Source organism: Gadus chalcogrammus, chromosome 9 (assembly GCF_026213295.1).
Source record: "Gadus chalcogrammus isolate NIFS_2021 chromosome 9, NIFS_Gcha_1.0, whole genome shotgun sequence".
In the NCBI taxonomy this organism is placed as follows: Eukaryota; Metazoa; Chordata; class Actinopteri; order Gadiformes; family Gadidae; genus Gadus; species Gadus chalcogrammus.
Window position 1 is genome coordinate 5,496,826 of NC_079420.1, and position 21,952 is coordinate 5,518,777.

General features: G+C 46.2%; 1 protein-coding gene across 1 annotated transcript in view; it reads right to left on the reverse strand.

Annotated features, from left to right (window-relative positions):
• Nucleotides 1–17,920, reverse strand: part of si:ch211-272n13.3 (protein piccolo) — a 34,754-nt gene extending 16,834 nt beyond the window's left edge. Inside the window, exons 1-26 of the mRNA XM_056598731.1 lie at nucleotides 17,855–17,920; nucleotides 16,382–16,694; nucleotides 15,555–15,669; nucleotides 14,924–15,097; nucleotides 14,549–14,655; nucleotides 13,865–14,002; nucleotides 13,487–13,647; nucleotides 12,703–12,739; nucleotides 12,528–12,600; nucleotides 12,353–12,410; nucleotides 12,066–12,250; nucleotides 9,140–9,329; nucleotides 8,574–8,635; nucleotides 8,390–8,480; nucleotides 8,024–8,332; nucleotides 7,037–7,104; nucleotides 6,888–6,954; nucleotides 6,748–6,792; nucleotides 5,466–6,023; nucleotides 5,217–5,318; nucleotides 4,963–5,126; nucleotides 3,783–4,910; nucleotides 1,774–1,997; nucleotides 1,218–1,427; nucleotides 796–826; nucleotides 2–149 (exon numbers count right to left, since the gene is read on the reverse strand). Coding sequence (XP_056454706.1) covers nucleotides 2–149; nucleotides 796–826; nucleotides 1,218–1,427; nucleotides 1,774–1,997; nucleotides 3,783–4,910; nucleotides 4,963–5,126; nucleotides 5,217–5,318; nucleotides 5,466–6,023; nucleotides 6,748–6,792; nucleotides 6,888–6,954; nucleotides 7,037–7,104; nucleotides 8,024–8,332; nucleotides 8,390–8,480; nucleotides 8,574–8,635; nucleotides 9,140–9,329; nucleotides 12,066–12,250; nucleotides 12,353–12,410; nucleotides 12,528–12,600; nucleotides 12,703–12,739; nucleotides 13,487–13,647; nucleotides 13,865–14,002; nucleotides 14,549–14,655; nucleotides 14,924–15,097; nucleotides 15,555–15,669; nucleotides 16,382–16,584 — 4,648 coding nt within the window. The 5' untranslated portion in view covers nucleotides 16,585–16,694; nucleotides 17,855–17,920. The remainder of the gene's footprint in view (nucleotide 1; nucleotides 150–795; nucleotides 827–1,217; nucleotides 1,428–1,773; nucleotides 1,998–3,782; nucleotides 4,911–4,962; nucleotides 5,127–5,216; nucleotides 5,319–5,465; nucleotides 6,024–6,747; nucleotides 6,793–6,887; nucleotides 6,955–7,036; nucleotides 7,105–8,023; nucleotides 8,333–8,389; nucleotides 8,481–8,573; nucleotides 8,636–9,139; nucleotides 9,330–12,065; nucleotides 12,251–12,352; nucleotides 12,411–12,527; nucleotides 12,601–12,702; nucleotides 12,740–13,486; nucleotides 13,648–13,864; nucleotides 14,003–14,548; nucleotides 14,656–14,923; nucleotides 15,098–15,554; nucleotides 15,670–16,381; nucleotides 16,695–17,854) is intronic.
• Between the last annotated feature and the right edge of the window lie 4,032 nt (nucleotides 17,921–21,952).

The window sequence follows — 21,952 nt, forward strand, 5'->3', positions numbered from 1 at the left end:
CCCAGCGTGGTGTTGTCTAACTTCTGGATGAGCATGGCTGCGTGGCGGTAGCCCGAGGCCGGGGACTCGATGTCGTCCGTGTGGCTGTCCGACGACTGTGTGAGCTCGTCTAGGTCCTCAGCCAGCTCCATCTCCCCTCCCACCGTGTTCTGCCCACACACACAGTTTAAATGAATGACATTGAAAAACTGAAAACTCAATGCAGTAAAAAAATCGACTCTATGCTTGTCTAGACTTGTTCAACAATGCTTCATGATACACATCACATTGAGTATTACCACTCTATAACAATGTTGATAATGGTGATGATGATGAAGGTTGTTATTCTCATTATGGATATCATCATTATTAAGGATACTTTCCAACTTAAGGTGGAAATGTACTGTATATAAGTATTGACCCTTTTGTATGTATGTATGTATGTATGTATGTATGTATGTATGTATGTATGTATGTATGTATGTATGTATGTATGTATGTATGTATGTATGTATGTATGTATGTATGTATGCATGTATGCATATACGTAGTTAAGTGTATGGTGCATGTATTTGCGAACACAATGTATGCATAACATTTATTTGTTACTCTTAAAAATGTGAGAAGGGGGGGGGGCTTGATATAAGCTCAAGCTTCTGCCCCTACTCCTTGGTTACGACCAATAAAATGCATTCATCCATCACTGGCTGTTTTCTTAGGATAACATTTCAGGAGGGGGGTTAGCAATAGCATCAAAAAGACACGAGGTACCAAGCTGTACAGAGACCGCCGAGGCAGCGACGACGGGGACCTTACCTCGTCTAGCCGGTGGCATGCTGGTGGGGACCTGGAGCGAGACCGACACGGGACAGAACAAACAGAAAGGAAACATGGGTGTGTTGAACATCAACGCCGCTATCCACCTGTGGGGGGGGGGGGGTCCCCACTCCTGTATCCGCTTGTAGGGAGGGGAGTTGGACGTGCAGTGGGATAAACATAAACGCAGCATGCTACGTTCCATCGGTTAGAAAAGCCTGGCCATGCAAACGTATTCGAGAGGAAGACGGAACAGAGCTTGAAGAATGAATGAGCTCCCGGGTTATTTCCCCCCCCCCCCCCCTGGTTTCCAAATGGTGTTCCCACGTGTTGGGAGACAGTAGGAAAGTAGAGTGACAATCGACAGAGGCGGGAGAAGCAGTGGGCGACCAGGGAGCCAGGAGACACATGGATGTATATACCTTCCTTCACTGTCCGAAAGGTCACTTAAGGTGCTATCGTCAAACACAGAGAGAGGGTCTCCGTTAAGGTGGGCCGCAGTCCGAGGGGTACTGCTCAACCTGGGGGCCACCGTGGGCCTCTTTGAGGGGACCTGCAGAGACATGGCGTCTCTGTTGCTGAGGGTGTTCTGCTGGACTGGCACTCGAAGCGGAACCGGTCGCCTGTCGACGCTACGGAGAGCAGCAATATGTCTGGCGGTGAGTGGAGAGGGCCAATCACGAGACCGCACCTCAGCACATGGTGGCACTCGGAAACACTCAAGACATTGCTCCCGCCTGTATTTGTATTAACGACAGTGCCACAGGCAACAAGGGAAACCCTGTACGATCAGGGCAGCATTTTGGATTAGAATTGTTATATTTCTGCGTTCCTCAATTGAGAGATAATCATACACGCCTAAGTCTACTTTTGGTTCTACTTCCATCTCATAAGAATACAAATCAACATCTCTTAAAAAAAACGTTGCAGCCTATGAATGCAACAATAAAAATAAAGAGCTACATAAAGCACTCCTACCCCTTTGGGCTTTTCCCCGGCGGCCTTTGGACAGAACTCTCAGGGGGAGCTTGACGTCCTTCTCCCCTAGGACTCGGGCCGTTCGCCCTGGCCTGCCGTCCCGACTCTGGCTCGGGTTTCTGGGCTCCTTGCTCTTCCTCCTCCTCCTCCTCGTCCTCTCCCCCGGCGTCCCAGGAAGCGCCGGAACCCTGCGCCGGCATGGCGGCTCGCGAATATTTGGAAAACTACAAACCACAAAAAAATACAATCAAACAAAGAGAAAAAAGGTGTAAAAGTTTTCCCTAAGGTGTAAACTGGAGTAACTCAAGCTTAAAGGCCAGCCTTAAAAAAGGTGCTTGGAGCAAGTACACTCTGCCATCCATAATTCAGTGGCTCATTGCTTTTCTCGGGAGACCGAACACCTTTGCTTGCAGCACTGCATGTCGGCTAATTAGCTTCACATCACTAGCATGCATTGATGCACTCAAACAACCCTTGTAGTATTTGGTGAGCTTAAAAGAAGGGGAAAAAAGCTATGCGACACATATTACTACTATAATAGCAGGCCTGTCACACCAGTTACTCAAGTTACTCAAGTGCGCATGTGCCAAGCGCGAACGCATATATATGCCGCAAGCACGCACACAAACCGCACGTCAACTCAAAGGCAGCGACACATACACGGAAGCACGCACACACACACACACACACAAACACACGCACACACACAGACACACACAGATAAGACGTTTAACAGCTCCACCATCGGCACAAGCGCAGGTAAGATTACACGCAAGCACGCACATGTGCACGAACATACACGGAAACGCACAAACATTCGCACACACTACATATTTGCGGTAGATTGATGGTTAAATATTGTCACACCACGATAGGTCATACTTGCAGGCACTAATTTGCAAGTGCACTGATTGCGTGTCCGATAGGCTATACCTGGCATTTATTCAGTTGATTGCTCTTCTAATTGCGCCAGATTGGTGCCAATTATTGTCGTGCACAACTTTGCCTCTCCATGTTATAAATCAATGTGCAACACGCGCGGGAAAACTCTAGTTTTACTTAATCATGAACATATTGCACAAATGATTACAACATAAAAATATGTGCAACATTTAAAAGGCTGGCCGAACTGTTAAAGGGCCCCTGTCTTACCACCAGGGGTGAGAGTAATTAGCCGTTACAACCAACCGGGCAGGGCAGATTGCAATTAATGGCTAATCACACAGACACACCGGTCATCAGGGGCTTGTTAATGATGAGAGAACATAAATGGCATGCAGGAAAAGGATCACAACGATGACAACAACAACAAAAACAACAACAACAACATAAAGCCACTCCACAGGGCTTCTTTTCAGGGGAAAAGAAGTGTTTCGGCACACTAAGTCCACCCCACACACTACTGCATCTGGGTAGATGTGGTGGGCTACGTGTCCAACTCATGCATGATACACAGAACACAACGCAGACGCAGGAGACGATGAGAGATGGTCCTAGGCTTCAAACATAAACAGTAGGCCGAATGGAACATAGCTAAGAAATAGTAAGAGAGGCCAAAAGCCATCTCTAGTAATTCTTAATATCTAAATATTAATGTCCTAGTTGTATTGAGAGTGGATACAGGAACTTAGTCGCTTCTGAGGTTTGGGTCAATATCACCTGATCACTCACTAGCACAGAGAACACTTTCGTGCCAGGACAGACGCGTCCAAAATAGAGTCCATAAATACAGTCCTATGTGAAGCGTGCCACGTTCATGCTCTGCTCCTTTAAAATCGATATGATTGTAGTTATTATTTGGGGTTGCGTTACAAAATCTGATATATATCACTATTCGTGCTCCGTGTGCTTTGGGCAATTAGACGAAGATTTTTGTCGAACATTTGCTAACATTAAAATACCCTGGTTTCGGCCTGGTCGCACCCTCAAAAGATCAGACTATGAAAAGCGTGAAGAGAAAAAAACAGGCATTCTAGAAGGCACTACAGTGGGTGGCGACCGCCCTCTACCTCTTCCTCAAGCCTGAGCTCATCTGTCCTCACGGAGCCCGCGCACGCTCCTATCGGCATCCGTACACCTGCCTCCACCTCCTGCGTGTCCCATTCCTGACGTCCCTCCGGCACACTCGCTGTGGTGGGAGGACGCCCGGAAGGATGCGTGGCGGTCGTTTGAGAGAGCGCCGGCTCGTCCAGATCACTCTCTGAGTCGGCGTGGCTCCGCCCCTCAGGCTCGGCCCCCTGGGTTCGGCTGTCCTGGCAGGACGGCGGTTCGATCTCAGAACCGGGGTTCGGCGCGGTTGCCGCCGTCGGCAACGGCCCGTCTCTGCAGTCTCCGTGATCCATGGCGTGAGATCCTTCGGAGGGTCGTGGCGACGGAGAACGGCTGCTCTCGGAAATATCCGGATCTCCACTCAGGATGCCTGGAGCAGCACCTCCCTGGTTGAGGTGGTCGCCATCAGGGGGTTTGGAGGCCTTAGTGCTGGCCTCGCTCAGGGAGTCCTCCTGGCCTGACTCCCTCTGTTCCGGTATGGTGCGAAGGGCCGCGCTCCGGGCCATCGCCAAGGGCCTCATTATAGGCTCCCCTCCCTCATCTTCCTCCTCTTCGTCGTCGTCACTCGACGTCTCATCCGCCGCGGGGAACTCCAGGCCGGTCGACCCCTGTCCTGGGTCGGGAGGGTCTTCGGGATGGTCTTCGGCAGGAGGAAGACTGCCCTGCCGAGGTAGCTCTCCAAACTTCTGCCTCAGCTCGGCGGCCACGTCCCTGAAGGTGGCTTTCACCTCTTTCGTCTCCACCTCCACCCACAGTTTCTCGAATCGGTTTTCCCACGGGTATTCCCCGGTGGATCCACGTGGTTCCCGGTGGGGCTCTGGGCTTTCCTGAGGTGGGATTTCCTCTGCGGTTTCCCTCCGTTCGCAGTCCGACGACATGTCAGGGACTATCTTGGATGGGCTTTCTCTCTCCTTTGATGAGCAAGTGAAGTTAGGCGGCAAAAACGCAATGCACAAACAAAGACAAGACGATAATGCATAGACTAAGAAACAATAGCTTTGTATAAAAGACACACATGCACTTATATTCACTTTCATGAGATTGCAGAGACACTGAGCTTCATACACATAATAAACAACTGATTGTTGCTAGGAAAATCCCCCCGTAATTGCTTTGATTTGTAAAAGTCTGTAAGGGCATAATGGTATGTAATATGGGTTGATCATGCCCATCAAACTGTAACAGTGGCACAGGGGAATCACAAGAGCTTGAGTCAATGCTTTTACAATGAGTCACCTGCTTAGCTTGCTCCTCTGGCTGTGGGCTGCCCTCCGGATCTGAAGGAGACTCATCGCCTGACATACCTGTAGGGACACCATGGGGACAGATTTAACCAGAGTGGAGGACTTGTACACAAAAATAGCAAGTGCTTAAAGCACCCCGGGGTGCCTCACCTGCTACGCCGGAGGAGGTCTTAATCTCAAGTAGATTTGGCCGCTGCCTTTCGGATTTAACCGGCGAAGGAGAGGTCCCGTTGTCCGAGTCCCAGTCCGACTCTATGAGAGGGGAGGGATGGAATACGAGGTGTCATACCAGTATCTCTTTGTCCCAGTGAAAGTCAACGGTGATTATATTTTGATAAGGTTGGATTATCTAGTGCTAGCTCCTCATGCAACTTCGCTAAAAAACAGCAGGGGGCTTACCTTCATCACTGTCCAATTTCAGGGGGAGCAGCTTCCTGGCTCTAGGTTGAGGTTTGGGTTGTGGCTGGGTCTGGGGTTCTGACTGGGTCTGCGGTTCAGTTTGGATCTGGGGTTCCGGGTTGGTTTGGGGTTCTCTCTGGTTCTGGGGTTCTGGCTGGGTCTTGGGTTCTGTCTGGGTCTTGGGTTCCGTTTGGGTCTTGGGTTCCGTCTGGGTCTTGGGTTCCGTCTGGGTCTGGGGTTCCGTCTGGGTCTTGGGTTCCGTCTGGGTCTGGGGTTCCGTCTGGGTCTGGGGTTCCGTCTGTGTCTTGGGTTCCGTCTGGGTCTTGGGTTCCGTCTGGGTCTGGGGTTGGGGTTGGGGCCGGGCTTGGGACTGGAATGAAGACGAGGGGGACCGGGTCAGGGGACTGGGTGGAGACGTCCTCACGGCGGCGGCGGCAGCCACCTTGTGGAGGACCAGGGGGTCAGCGGCGGAGGGTGCGGGGTGGCCGGGGGACGGCACCCTGCGCCCGGGGAGTGTCCTCCTGCTGGCCGTACTGGTGGAGTCCCAGTCCGAGGCGTCTGGAGTGGGGACACGGTGTGAACTGTGAGTGGGGGACGTCTCGCAAGCTATCTCAGTGTTTCTAGGTGCACTGGGATACAGGATATACTACTATACTACTACTACTTGTTGTTTGCCAATAAAGGTGTGGATATCAATTCTCCCTGGTTTAGATTTTATTTTGTTAACGATGAAATGCTGCTTAGCATAGGGGGGGGGAAAGATTTACATTTTCCACAGGGTTCTATTCCTACTGAGGGGTCAGTCATGCTTAGAATATATGCTCTCATGGTATTGTGAGATGCTTTGGATTAAAGCATCTACCATGTAGCAGATATTCTAACTATAACTACTAATGAAGGGGTGAACTCTAGAGCTGACCCAGGGAACCGTTTTCTTCACTGACCTTTATTTTGAGCTTCATCGGAGTTCAATGAAAAGGACAACACAAATGTTTTCACTAGAGAGTAACAAGCTTTGCAGTCCATCGTCTTCGTCATCAATCATTTGGGGTTTAATTAAAAGTGAGGAATGGATGCTATGTTTAGCAGTGATATACTGTACTTAGCTTCATCAGTGAATCTGACATGCGGTGTCAAGCCATGTATGGATCTTGCCAGTCTTTATACCTTGTGGTCTCATTAAATGCATGTACAACAAGCAGACTTTTGATGGCCGTATTAAGCTTCTCAAAGCCTGAAACACAAGAAGAAGGAAGAGGTGACCTGTTTTTGTGTCATTTACCTTCGAGGTCATCAACGTCTCCCAGCCCCAGCTCCTCCATCAGATCTGTGTAGAAATGAAGTGCATCTCGAGTTGAAGTGGAAATAAAGATTGGGAGCAACTGATCAATTCAAAATCAGAATGAAAGGTTTTCAAAGTACCCGTTTTCATATTTCCGGCTTCCAGTTTATTGAGGACAGACAGTGGCTCCCACTTTGCCCTGTCAATCTGGAAAAACAAATAAATAAGTAAATAAAATATTTTTTTAATAGATTTATTCCTTTTATAGAAGTGTACATATTGGTCCTACCTCGTTCTGTGGAGCCACCTCGTCCTGCTGTGCTTTGACCTCGTTGCCATCACCGGTGGCACTGACAACTGTGGAACAAGAGAAAGATACTTCAAATGGTTCAAAGGGTTCTGCGGTTTGGATGCGAAGGCACGAGAGCCTTTACAAAGACGTCAGAAATACAATGTTTTAGTCAAACGAGTGCAGTGCAGGGGGATACGCAGCGCAGCTGATGTTATGAAGCCGAGGCCGTGGTTATGTGATGGAGATCCAGGTTAATGTGCCAAAGAAGAATGGAAATGAAAACGAGCGTGAATGGCTGAGAGGCGTATGGTTAAAGGGCCCCTGTTTTACAACCAGGTGTGATGTCGATAAGGGATTACAAGGCATCAATACCAACCCTTTAGTGACCTCACACATGGTTGTGTGTCCCATGTTGTATGAAAGATAGATCAGCTTACCAGCCTACCAAGTGGACAGTAATTAATGCCAGGTCAGAATTGAAGGTGCTACTGCTTACCTATACCATCCTGCCTGAAGAACCTTAGATTCCCCATTGTCCCTCTTCAAGTTCACTAGATACTTGTCCACCCTGCCCCATAATACGGCGTATAGACCCTTTAAGACAGTTTAAAATTGACTTGACTATAAACTGGTAGGCTGATCATCCATCGGGGAGGACACTCGTGTGCGGAAGAACAGTCGACAATAAAAAGAAGACAACATAATGCTAGTTCAAATAATGATAAAAAACAACAACGATCCCACCCAAATCAACAGCAAGCTGAATGATCTAGAATACGACTATCCCGGTTGTGTTTGGTTACAAAACATCCTCACAGACACAGGAAGTGAAGGACGATGGCATTCCGGATGCACAGCGGATGCGTCATGCGACTGGGGTCAATGCGGTGGTTCATGTATCAGGGAGGTTAATGACGGCTCACAGGGGATGCGACAGGACATGCTTCTCCTTGGCAAGCTCTGAGACAAGACAGTCATTCATACCCGCGCCCTGGCTGTCTCTTTGCCTGTCTACACCTCTCCAAGGCTCTAGAAAAGTCCCCTTACTGCTCACTTCCCCACTCAAGTAAGAGGGGATATAAAAGACGTCTACAAAAAGGAAATGTAACGTACTGTTAAAAGTTGGGCAACTTAATAAGAAAGAGTTAGTTAATAAGTCAATACACGTGTTGCTGTGCCCCATTAATGGTATTTTGCTATCATTGTCGGCATTTAAATACATACATACATACATACATAAGGTCACCATTTTCTGCAGCATGGAATGATGACTGGAATGATTGTAAAAAAAAGCAAAGCCAGTGGCACAAATCTGTCATTTTCAAACTGAGAAACAGAAAGTGAAACTACCTTCTCCGTTGTTCGTTCCAAGAGCAGAAATCGCTGCTCGCTCTTTAGGACGAGGAAGACTTTTTCCAGCACGAGAGTTTTCAGAGTGGGACTGGAAGTATTGTACAAATCGGTAAGTCTCTGAAACAATATGAACCTCAAACTACTTACAGGGCCGAGATCATCCAAACCCTTCCTGACGTACCTCAGAATCCCAAGAATCGTCTTCCTCCGCTTCCTTTTCCAAGCCCAACTCTGAGAGAAAATCTGTGGGTAAGGTAAAGGTTGAAGGAGAAATCCGGTGCAAAATGGATCTGGGTCAATCTACCTATCGAGTCTTAAAAACAAGATGGCGTCGACGGGTGATCTACTGATGGTATTGTGTGTATAAAATGTCCTCTTTAATAAACAATCTGTACACTTAAAAAGTAAAAAATGCAGCGTTTTATATGTTAAGACCCTTGTTATACTACCAAAGAGTGTCGGGCTACTTCTAGCCTTTTAAGTGGTTTAAAATAGCGATTTAGTTTTTACCATAACACATGCCCCTATCGTTCCAAGTTTATAGTGTTTTGTTAGACTCAGCTAAAAGCAGCCAACTGAAGAATGCGTCTATGTGCGTTTTTTGTGCTCCAAAACGAACGCTCCAACTCGTTATCATACCAAACATATCCCAAATCCATTTTACACCGGATTTGTCCTTTAAGCGACATCAAGTCACATTGACACATTGACATTAAACAGCATAGAATAGAGCGGTCAGAAACTCACCCCTTCGACTATCCTTTGAGACTCCGGGTTCTTGAGAGGGGGCTGCTACAGCCGGGGGGGTGTCTTTCACCTCCTCATCCTGGTCATTTTCTGATGTGAGACCTTCTTCCTCTTCCTCCTCATCATCTTCCTCATCTTCTTCCTCCTCATCACCAGTTTCCTCCTCTCCATCATCGCTTAAGTCTTCATTCTGTGTAAGGATGGGAACAAAAATATTTGTATTTATGAAGATTCTTCCAAATACCTACACTTATACACTCCAATACACTGTATTTACATTTAGCAAATTAACATAATAAACCATGTTACATGAACATAAACTCCAGAGAGACAAGAACACAACTACCTGCTTCCTTTCACATGACACATGTCAGTTGTACCTGTTTGACAAGATTTGCCGTCTTTCCGATTCGGGGACTTCCTTTGATCAAGTCCTCTGCCTCGTGTGGAGAGTCAACATCCACGTCGTCGATGTCAGTCGTAGGTAGCTCCTCATCAGAGAAGCCGTGGCTGTCGGACTCGGCAGCTTTCTGCACTTTAGCGGAAGCATAACCGCATGAGTCCACCTTCTCATGGTCTACATCGTGGTGTTCCCCCAGCCCTGATATGTTCTCGCGGATGGGGTCATCCTCACCGCCTAGTGCTGCATAGGATGTTAACCGGGGCTCGCACACCTCGTAGGCCCTCTCTCCGGGAGCTTCGTCCTCCGGACCTTCGCCCACAGTACTGTCGGAGTCGTCGCCGCACGGCACGGCCCCTTGGACTGTGGCACTGGCGAAATCGTACTTCAGCTGCTTGGCCCGGCTGTCGGAATCCTCACTTTCTTCCTCTGCTTTGGGAGAGCCTTTGGTGGTCCCGCAGAGCGGGTCTTCAGGATCGCCGCTGAAGTCCTCGTCGGATTCGTTTCCCTCGATCATGGAGACCGGGGGCGACTCGTCACCGTCATATTCATCTTCTTTATCCCCATCGTTCTCGGGGAGGACAGCTGCAGGGGTTACTATTGGGGAGACTGAGTTTCTTTGTGTGGCGGACCCGCTCTCCACATCTTCATCATGCTGATCATCTTTGTCTTGCCCATCATTTTCGTCTTGCCCATAATTTTCGTCTTGCCGATCATCTTTGTCTTGCCCATCATTTTCGTCTTGCCCATCATCTTCGTCTTGCCCATCATCTTCGTCTTGCCCATCATCTTCGTCTTGCCCTAACTTGAGTGGAGGGGGACTTACACTAAGTTCCTTTTCTTTTGTTTGCGGCGAGTTTTCACTCCTATCTTGAGTCGGCGAAACGGGTCCATCTACCTCATTATTTGAATTATCTGCACCGTCATCCCAGCTATTATCATCATCGTGGTCATTTTGATTGCCCGGGCCGTCCTCAACTTCTGGAGACATGGTGGCTATTTCAACGTTACCGTCTAATGCTTGGGAGTTAGGCCTCTCTTCGTCCTGAGGCTCTGGTGACACCAGAGGGAAGACATCATGAGTAACCCTGTTCCTTTCTTCATTTAATTCTGCATCTTCGGTGCACGAGGGTTCCTTTTTTTGGTCGCCTTCGTCATCGTCTGAGGATGAATCCCACTCGGACTTTGTTTCCTTCAGCTTTGATTCTGGTCTTTGCTGCGAGTCGGGGCAGCTTGGTAACGGGGAATCCACGGGACACGTTGGTTCCCCCAACTGGGATTTGGGGGAATTGCATTTTGAGGGAGCCTCCGGTTGGGATGAAGAATCCCACAAGGATGCCTCATTTGGCAATGGAGACGCGCTTTGAGCAGGTACTACCTCTGATTCCACACCTGGTCCATCCAGATCAGGAGGGTCCTGCTCTCGCTCACCGCCGTCGCTATGTATCGAAGAGCCCCATGACGAGCGCCGCCGTTCCACTTTGGTCAGAGGTATTTCCGAGTCTGCAGCGTCACATGTCTCCTCCCTCATCCCCTCTACCGACATGTGGCTTCGTTGAGAGAGGACCGTGTTGCGGCCATGCTTCACGGCCTCCTGATCACCTAGGGCATCATCATCACTGTCCTTCCAAGAACCATCTCCGCTGTGCCCTTTACTTGTCAAGGACCAATCTTCACCATCGCCGTTGTCCTCTTGAACTAATTCCACATTCTGAGCGGCGGGCGGAATTGGTGGGCTATGACTGGGTTCAATGCCGCCTGTAGCACCTTCGCCTGGTTGTATATTTGGATCTGCGGACTGAACACTTTCTTCTTCATCTGAGAAATTGGACTCTACTCTGATTGCTGAAACAACACAGTCTCCCGCTATATCTAGGTTCGCTGGCATCCTATAGTTTGGTATCCCCGGAGAACGAGTCTCACCGACACCTTCTACCTCTGAAAACGCTTTCTCATTATCTGGAAGCCCCGCACTCTCAACACCAGACTCGGTTACTTTGATATCAGAAAAGCAATTCTCAGGCTGATTTTGGCCACCATCACCTGTTAGGTCTAGGTTACCTTTACCAGAATGTTCTGTCTCGATACCGATGGACTCATCTTGTACCGAGGCCGCACTTTTGTCCTCCTCCTCCTCTTCTCCCTCACACTCTTCCTCGCTCTCCACATCCTCCTCCTCCTCTTCACTTTCCTCATCGTCTTCATCTTCTTCTTCTTCCTCCTCCTCCTCATCGTCATCCTCCTCCTCTTCTTCTTCATCGTCGTCGTCATTATCATCATCGCCCTCCTCGTCTTCATCATCCTCTTCGTCCTCATTTTCCCCTTCAGAGTCGACCGCCTCGGGACTTCCATCGGGTCCTCCTTGTCCAGGAGATCTGGGCCTACTACCCGAAGCCTGCTCCGACAACTCACCCTCTCCCGGCTCCCCTCCGCCCCCTCCTCGTTCGGTACGATAACAGAAAGGGAGGAGAGGAGAGGAGAGATGCAACGTCAAAGTTACGACACGGTTCACATGCAAACATTTACCTTGGAGGGATTCGGGACAAAGGAGGATGGCTTCAAGGGGGTTTTGGAGAAGGGAGCCGGGACTGGGACTACTGGGTGCTGGGGTACTCTGGGAGTCAACCCCTGAGGGAGGGGTGAGGGCCTCTGGTGTCTAGCATCGGCCTCGGGCTCAGACTCGCCGCCACTCAGGGATCTGTTGAGCTGGGCTAAAGGTGAGGGCAGGGATGGGAAGGGAGAAGGTTACTACGACCACAAGCTAGTCTGGCAGGAGGTATATACAAGAAGGTAAAAGATGGTTCGATATTTACCAGCGGTCCCGCCCTTCTTAGAGGCAATCAATTTCTTCAGGTTTAGCTTTGGCTGTTTCTGGGTAAAGAAATAAATAGAAGACGGATAAGGGGAATAGTGTAGCAACAATGTCATCGATTAAAATCTCCAAGGATAAATCATTGCATATGATGACGATTGAATGGGTGAAATTACCTTTGGTATCAAATCCAATTCATCATCGTCCCCGTCCGACGATGGCCAGTCGTCCGCCGCACTCACTGAAGGCCTGGACAATTTGAAGTGTGATTAAACAGGGGGTTAGTGTCAGCATGGGGTAAAACTGTCGGGGGCTCCGATATGCACACAAAGACAATGAAAACTGCGTTACCTGCTGACTGACTCCGACTGAGAATTATCCTCTGCATCTGAAATGAAGCACAAATAACATGTCGGTCGACCTCTTCTCATATTCTCACTCACATTGCATTCAAGGGCTTGACCGTTTGAAATGACACCTAAACACAAACTATTGAAACACTGGATGCTTTCCCGTGAACTCCGAAATCAGAACTCATCATGACAACGAAGAGTACACTGAACAACACAGAGACAACGGTGTAAGCCAAGTCATAGCCACACATAATACCTCTCCCTGATGCATGCGCTCCATGCTCTAGATCCATTGAAGGGGTATAGCATGAGGGATAAACAAAACAACCACGGTCAACAAGAAATAACTTCTCAGAGTCCCTACACAATAGGGCTGGGCGATTAATCGAATTTCGATCTCGATTTCGATTTTAGCGTCAAACGATCACAAAACTAATTTAATCGAGTTTTCGTTTGTTTTTTTTCATATGTTTTTCCTTAATTTTTTTATAGAAAGTGCAGAAGAACAGCTGGATACATATCTGTGGCTTATTTTAGATTTGAACCCTTTCCTTTTGACAATTTTGTGTATTTTTTTTAAGGCCGAATTTCAAAGTTCTCAGTTACAAAGTGTTTTTGGAAGAGTCATTCTGAATAAATACATCATGTCTTGAAACTCAAAAATAATCGTATGAATAATCGTGATTTCAATATTGACCAAAATAATCGTGATTATGATTTTTTCCCCATAATCGAGCAGCCCTTCTACAACATATGAATCGGCTAGAGAAACGCCTGCCTACCGTCTTTGTCGATGGCTGGTCCCCCTAGAGAGAAGCCTGCTTCTGCCCCGTGGGAAGGACCTCCCAGCCCACCTTTCTTCTTCCTTTTGCTGGGGGCTTGGTGCGATGGAGAGGGCCCGCCGTTCCTCATGGTGCCGTGCTCGATGATGAGGTGGGAACAACTGAAAACGCAAACATAAGACGTACTTTAATAATCCTACGCGGTTCTTAAGCGTAAATTTCAACGTTTGCCTATGACAAATTTAAAATTGCAAATTATATTTTAGCTGAAATCCAATTTGTGGAAAATACACTTTAAGAAGGGAAAGGAAGGACCAAAGCTTACACCTGGCTGATGCGTGTAAAAGTGAAATACACTAAATAGGGGCCGTGGCTTACGCATGATGTCCGTTGATGACGGCGTGGTCGTCGGCGGACCAGCCCTTGCTGTCCTTCAGTGAGATTTCTGCGTCGTACTGCAGGAGCAGTCGCACCATGCTGATCTGGCCGTTCCCTGCGGCGATCATCAACGGCGACCTAGCGGTCCAAACCAGTGACGACAAAAAACAACAGCGTGAAAAAAAAATCAAGCAAGGTATAGACCAATGCTGTGTTCCAATATCCATACTGCCATGAGTACACTTAAACGTAGTACACAGTATCCGCACTCACTATTGTGCGCTGATTTTCATTTTCAGTGTTGTTCCCGAATCGAATTCGTGGTGCCCTAACCGGAAATTACGAGCACGACAGCTATAAAAGCTATAAAAACTACAAAATGACTATTAATGCAGGCTATGTGGAGAATGCGCAGACGTTGGCTCAGCCTGGCTCCGCCGTCTTCCGCTATGTAGCTAAGATGGCTGCCGTTGAGAACGAAAAGTGTACATCAATCCAAACATGGGGTTTGACCGTTTTGAGTACACCATCCGGGTCCTCTCAGTACACTTAATTTCGCCCGATCTGAATCGGAACGCCCTACGTACTCAAACTAAGTATAGCAAGTATGAATATTGGAGCACAGCAGAAGGCTGGCTTTTTCCAAAAAGTGTAGAAGCGTAGCTAGAGGCTAGTTGTTGTGACCTTTGACCCTGCTCTGTGATGTTCAAATCGGAGCCCTCTTTGAGGAGGAACTCGGCCATCTCCACGTGGTTCTCCCGGATGGTCACAGCCAAGGGTGTGAAGCCCTCCTGAAAACACACCATCCGTGTTAAAACGCTGGAAACACAATCCGGGCAAACCCATTCAAATAAATAAACGCATTCCAAAAAATCAATGTACAGTACATTATTAAAATCACTACGATACAGGGGTATATAAAGCCCCCCAAAAACAGATTTGCTAAGCGCATGGGTGCAGCACGTTCTCCGGGTCGACCGATTCCGGTCGGATGAGACGAGCCGGGGAACGAGGACCTCAGCCCGGGTTCGGTGCGGTGCATAAAGAGAGCGGCCTCGCCTTGTTCTGGGCGTTGATGCTGGCCTCGTGCTCCAGCAGCAGGGCCGCGGTGGAGCTGGACGGGATGTTGGCGGCCAGGTGCATCGCCGTGTTCCCGTTGATGTCCACCAGGTTGGGGTCGGCGTGGCCCTCCAGCAACGTGCTCACACAGCGCTCGTGCTGGCATTGCACCGCCTGCCGCCGCCACGCAGGAAGGGGAACACGGGGAGTTTGTTAGGCAGGGAATAGGAAGGAAAACATGGGCTTGAGTCCGACTGTTCAGTGCATTTATGTATATGTTATGGGTCTTATGTTGCCGTAAAGTGAGGACGAAGGCAGAAAAGAGGGCTAAAAGTGAGACAACACGTCGGTACGAAGCTGGGTAGCTACAAGGCATGTTGCCCGCTTAAGTTAAGTTATCCTTTATTGTCCCTTTTTGTGGGAAATTCTTTCGCTGCTTTTTGACCCATCCGGGAGCCAGTGAACACATACACACTTGCACATACATACACACACACACACACACACACAGAGGAGTGACCATGTCAGAGGTCCACACATTAGGGGGCACAGTGGCACACCCTGTTCTATGTATATAAAATAGGGGGATATCAATCGACCATTAATCATCTACTTGATATTTAGTGCTTACCTTCATCAAGGCGGATCGGTTTTGATTGTCACATAGGTTGAGTTTGACTTTGCTGTCCAGGAGGAACTGGACCACCTCGACATGCCCGCTGGCACACGCGATATGGAGAGGTGTTCTGTGAACGGCAGAAAGGGAAGGAGACGTCAGGAGACGTCAGGAGGAGTTCTGATCCGGTCTAGCTCAGCTCGTAGAGACGGGACGCACTGCCACTACGTTAGGGGTTCGATTCCCACTGGAGCAACCCATGCTAAGAATGTATGCGCACACTGTATTGTAAGGATGTATTGTACGGATAAAAACGTCCAGTTTCCATCAAATGATATATGTTCTATTACACACTTATTTTGATTAACTTTAGGACATCATTATGGCATTAAGAGCCGCCTAGATTCATGTTCATTTGGGGTTGATGAAAAAAAACCTGTAGGCTGATTAAAATACAGTATATATTACTGTTGTACTTATTGTTAGATTGAATGTGAACCCTTGGATAAGCGATCCTCATATAGGTTTAGATTACTATAACTACTATGACTATGAGCTATGAGAAAAAATAAATAAAGTGTAATTTTATACTAATTACTTATTAGTATACAATTCATAAAGTAGTTCCAACTGTTCCGGTAATCCCAACAATTACCCCTGTCACATTCTATTGGTCAAGGGTAACAAAATCCTTTTCTGGAAACCTAAGTAAGTGGCAACACATGATGAGCGTAATGTGAACTAGGCTCAAACTCAAATGAAAGGTCATGCAACTGAATGCATTAATGCAGGTCAGTCAGTCACCACAACAATCCCATGGCATTAATTTAGGTGCGCCTTACCTGTTCTCCTTGTCCAGCTGATTAATGTCATTCTTCTTGGCGAGTTGCACCAGCTTTGGGACGTCACCGAGCAGGGCCGCCTTGTGCAGCTTTCCCAGGTCCTTTTCTTTTAAATCATATCCACCCCCGGAAGTCGTGCTTCCGTTGTCAGAAGTGTTGGACGGGAACTTTTTTTTCTTGGTGAAGTTAAATATCTTCTTCATTGTACAACTCGGAGCGGCTGAAAGCTAGACGACCTCATCGCCTTTGCAGCGTCACGGCCCGCTCCTCAGGGGCTGCTCCTTCTCAGAGATCACTACAGGCGTTCCCATCCCTATAAATAAGACGTGCAAAGCGGATTAACCACTGAATTAAAACCCTCGTCGACAGCGCCTCGCTGTTGCACGAAGAGGGGCAGCGCATCCGATACAAACATTGTCGCCTCCTTTGATAAGGCGTTTGGCAAAAAACAATGTAGAGCAGGTCACAGCACATCTACAGGGGCTGGCAGGGATACACCAAGACCGAGCATGGCTTGTATGATGTTTATCCGTCAACATCGGGCCAGGATATGCTTATTAAAGGGGGTTCTTTTGTGTTTTATTCACCTGAATTAATGCATTGATCGCATATCTAGTGGGCACTCACTCGTGCAATATCTGACGCGCGACGCAGACGATCACCGTACTCTCGAATCCGACTGCTAAAATAAGTTGAACTTTATGCAACTTTATTCAAATGAGCAGTATTGGACAATCGACCATCAGAGAGGACTGGACTCGTGGGAAATTAAAGGTCCTGGTTTTAAGCACCTCCATCGATATAGTGGCTCCGCCAAGCAGTCATGGAGATATTGCGTTGCCATGCGTTACCACGCGTTTGACGGGGCGAGCAGCAGCAGCAGCAACGTTATTACACTATTCGCGGCGCGCACCTGAGCGTGTACCCGGCAGATTGTTGCCATGGCAACCGACGGCATACATAATCCATCATGATATGCCGTCGTAGCAGACCTACATTCGCTAGCTGTATGATTGCCGTTATTCACCGATTCACGTTTGAACCTGGTCCATATGTCAACTTTGACCATATAATAGACCCTATTATTATAGCTCATACAAACTCGGCCGTCTGTGTAGTGGATTGTTGCCAGGCAACCCTGCTGGCGGGCTGTTCGTGTCGTCGTCCCTCAAGATCATGCTAACGTTAGGTGAGATTTCGATCATCGCATTTTGATGATTGAAAAGACATGCACCATTGAAAGGCCCTAATCACCTCGTTGGACATCAACCACGAGCTAACGTGGCTAAACAAGCCATTTTAATTCAATGGTATTCAGCAGGAAATGTATTCAAAACGCCCGAAAAAGTGATTTATTACGATAGTTAGCTAAAAATGTAATGACCAACTCCTACTGTGTGCAATAAGACTCATAAGGTTACGTCAGCACCCATAAATAACACTCAACATTCAATGTAAAGTATGTACACAAACCTGTTGATTATGAAGATACAGCCAGTAGTATCAGAAGGAAAAAACATACGAACATGCTGGCTACTGTCGGCGCTTCAAACCAATCAGAAGGTCGTATGAGATACTCTGATCTCCGTTGACCAATGAGCAGCAAGCGTACAAAAGGTTGGTTGAGTTTTAAAAACCAGCCTCAGCGGGGAACGTATGCATTAACGACTCGCCACCACTTGGTGGGGATATTTGCTATTAAATGGAAAGTTTACTTATAACTTTCACATCTCTGGTTCAGGACTAGGATACCATCCATATCATATTATGGAAATTATACATTGATTGAAGACAAGACTCACACTTTAATTTACATCATCGTGTGTTGTTAAAAGTGTTATTGAACAACAATATTTAACTGGTATGGTTTATGTGTTAAGGTTTATTTATTAGACTACTTTTTATTTGGTTTGTAATTCTAGGCCAACAACATAATGTTTAATCATAGACTGTAAAAAAAAAATTCAGCATCTTCAAAGCAGTATATGAACAGAGTCAGATAGCCCAAGAGGCCTAAACAAAGTGTTTTTTATTTGTTTATAGGGACAGAGCACATTAATAAACACCAGTGAAAGAAACATAAAAGAAGTATGACAGATTGCAAAAATGCTAGATTACATCCGTAGTCCTTATGCAGATAACAAAGCAAAACTATTACAGTGACAGTATACCAAAGCAAAAACATAAAAAAAAAAAAAAAAAGTGATCACAATTCTGGTCCGCCGTAAGCCATTGTTTGAGATGGATCTTAAAAGTGAGTTATGAAGGGTACTCTCTTATTGCAGGTGGTGGGCTATTCCAGTATTTACTTCCCTTTAAGGACAGCACAGTTTGTCCAAATGCGTTGCACCTATGTGGCACCTCACGGTCTGTTGGCCCCAATGCCACTGTTAGCCATCTGTTTAATAAATTCAGTTAAATGGGCCAAGCCCTTGATCAGAATGAATACAATGCAAAACAGGCCACAAGATAGGCCCCTACACTATAAACAAGTGTAATGGAACCAATATAAATGCTGCACATTTGATGTTGACGTGTAGTGCACCATGCATTCTTCTTTGAGCACCTGAATCGACGCTTAACAATTTGAGAAGATTGCAACCAGAGAGCTGCATTTCTCCCAAGTGAGCACATCCTCTCTGGGATTATATTCACACCATATAAGTGTCTGTGGGTGAAGTCAAATGGCAAGCTATTTTGTGTTTATGAATTCTGACAAGGAACAAAAAGATTTAAGCTCTTTCACTGCCGCACATGAGCCCACTTTCTCACCTCTCAAACAACACAAGTGTTTTGCTCTCCTGTCGTGCTAACGTATACAATGGGTTGTTTACGTCTAAATCCGAACACACCATATTAAACAGATCATGATTTCCTTTACGACTGTATACATACATACATATCCTTGGATACCACGTCAGCTGTAGGCCTATTTCTATCATCATTTAGTATTTCCTATTCAAGTTACCATAATTGGACATTTATGGTTGTGTTATTAATCTGAGCTGTATATCCAGATCTGATAAAACACACAGGAGATCAAGTTTATGTGCAGCACAGAGATTACAGTTTGCCACATAATACCTCTGTGTTAAACTCCGCCCCACCACAATACTGTCTCCAACTATGGATGTGATCTGTAAAAATGTGCAATAAAAAAAATGAATAGCTGCAAAATATTTTCATGAGAAGCTCGATGTGACTACAGATTGTGGCAGGTACACGTTTTAGTAGAAATTTGAGATGACATTTACAATGCCTTTGTGCCTCAGTGTACAGCCTCAAAGGAATCTAACGAGAAGTACTTCCCAGATAGACCTCTGTGATAATGTTCAGACTAGAAGACTAGACTCATGATTTAAGTCTGCGTGTGAAGGTGCTTATTATCAAGACAGCCGCTGATCCAATCATAAGCAGTGGGAACATTCAAAACGATGGTGGCCAACATTAATAAAAACGTTATGTGACTAAAAAGTATGACCCTTTCTTGATCTGAGGAAAATGTTCGGTGGATGCAAATAAATACAGTTATGATGTGTTTATTTGGAATTTAAATAAATGATGAAGGTTAAGATGGCTTGGAGAGAAAAATAAGGAACAATAATTAATTGATAGAGGAATTTTGAGGTCTGAGTGAATGTCTAAAAAAGTGCATGACTGTGACAACTCCGTAGGTTAAGTTTAAAAGGACTCATATCTTGCCTGCCACATTTCTGAAGAAAAAATCGAAATTAACTCAATGGATAATAATACAACTTGGTAAGCATAGGTTAAAATAGAATAGAATAGAATGAGAGGAAATTGTCTAATCACTCTGACCACGGTTAAGGCCTATAAATACAACAACATTGTTTTGAAGTGTGTGGGCACAATTCTCTCATTGTTTTGTACTTTACACATGTATTCATCATACGAGCACAACAGGGAACCCTATAGGGTTCATCGTAGGGGTATTAAATTATTTATGATGTTTTTTTTTGAGTACACAGTAGCCCTCTCAATCAACGAGTGTCTTCACACTAAGACACCCTGGGTCAATGTAGAGGACCCATTAGATTCAATGATAAGCTATTCAAGCCAAAGTAGACTCATTTTGCGGCATCTTGATAGAGACATGCTATGGACTATACAGATTTATCATGTCATGTCTTAGTCCCAAGATAAAAAAGATAAGATGAAATGAGGACTAGAGCGAATTACGTTTCCCTAATACTGTTTTAATAGTGTTTAATCAAGACATTTCCTGTGAGCTTCATGGAACGTCACCTATGCTTTCTTGTACGTATTTCTGTAAGTTATTAGAAGCTTAGTTACATTTCAGCATCTATTATTTGATCTCTAGCATCATTTGTTCGTCTATGACTAACTGGTTCATGTTGTGTGCATTGAATACAGTAGGCCAACATATTTCAAGATTGATTTGTTGCATGATTCATGTTGGGGGAAGAAATCTGAGTAAATAAATTATGCATGCGTTTAGAAGGCCGGCGTTTAAAAAATAAACACTTGCCATTAGTGAGCAAATTCAAAAATGTTATGCTTTTATAGCAACTGCAAATCAGTATGCTTCTATTCAGGTGAAAGTGTCTTGTGGATATGGGTACGTGATTTGCATGTAAACTACCTTATTGAGCGTTGTGTTTTACAGGTGCGTAAACACAATGCAAATCACCATGGGCATGCAAAGCATGAATATCAGGTAAAATATATTTTCAAACTGACCACATTAAGGAAGCCATAGCTTCTTTATGGATTCAGACATAGCCTTCACAAGCAGGTAAGAAAACACAAGACACTTGGCTTATTCCTTGAAGAAATGATTAATCGCACAGGAAGTTAATTCTTGGATGTTTATTTTGTGTACGGAAGCAGGAGGTGCAAACAAGTTGTGAAAGTTATATTTTCACATCATACAGGATCCATTTCATAGGATCGATACAAAACAATGTTTTACAAAGTATTACAATTTTGTATACATGAATTAGGCCATATAAACAAGTGTAAAACTAAGAAATGACCACAACTTCGATTTTTCCCATTGTGATTCCACTTAGTGTTTTTTAACATTTCATGAGCAACTTCATCCTTAATGTGGTGCTGGATGATTACACCATATTCCCCTGGTCTGATGTTTTGGCCTTGGGCAATTTGGTCTGAAGAAGCAAGTCAATACTCCTCCTTATCTGAGCCATCTGATGTCTTCCCACGGGGCGTCTGATTTTGTATGTGTATGGTGTCGTATGGTGACTTTCATTACATTAGCAGCTGTGGCACTTGAGCTAAGTGCCTGCCACTTCTGGAGCAGGATGAAGGCTCGGATTTGAAGCAAGGTCTTGCATTGCAGACATTTCCCCTTCCTCGGATTGTCTTTATTCTCGCTCCTTCTCAGCCACAAGATTCCTAGCGTCATGAGAGGATGTACCTTTTCTTAGGACACACATGGTGCATTTCAAGGCGCACCACAAAAGTCTCTTTTTGAGCCGTTTGGGTGGAGGTTGTTATTGTCAGTGCTAATTTGGTTTCCATCGCCCCGGGGGGAGAGATGGCAGGTCTATGTGCACCTCCACATGG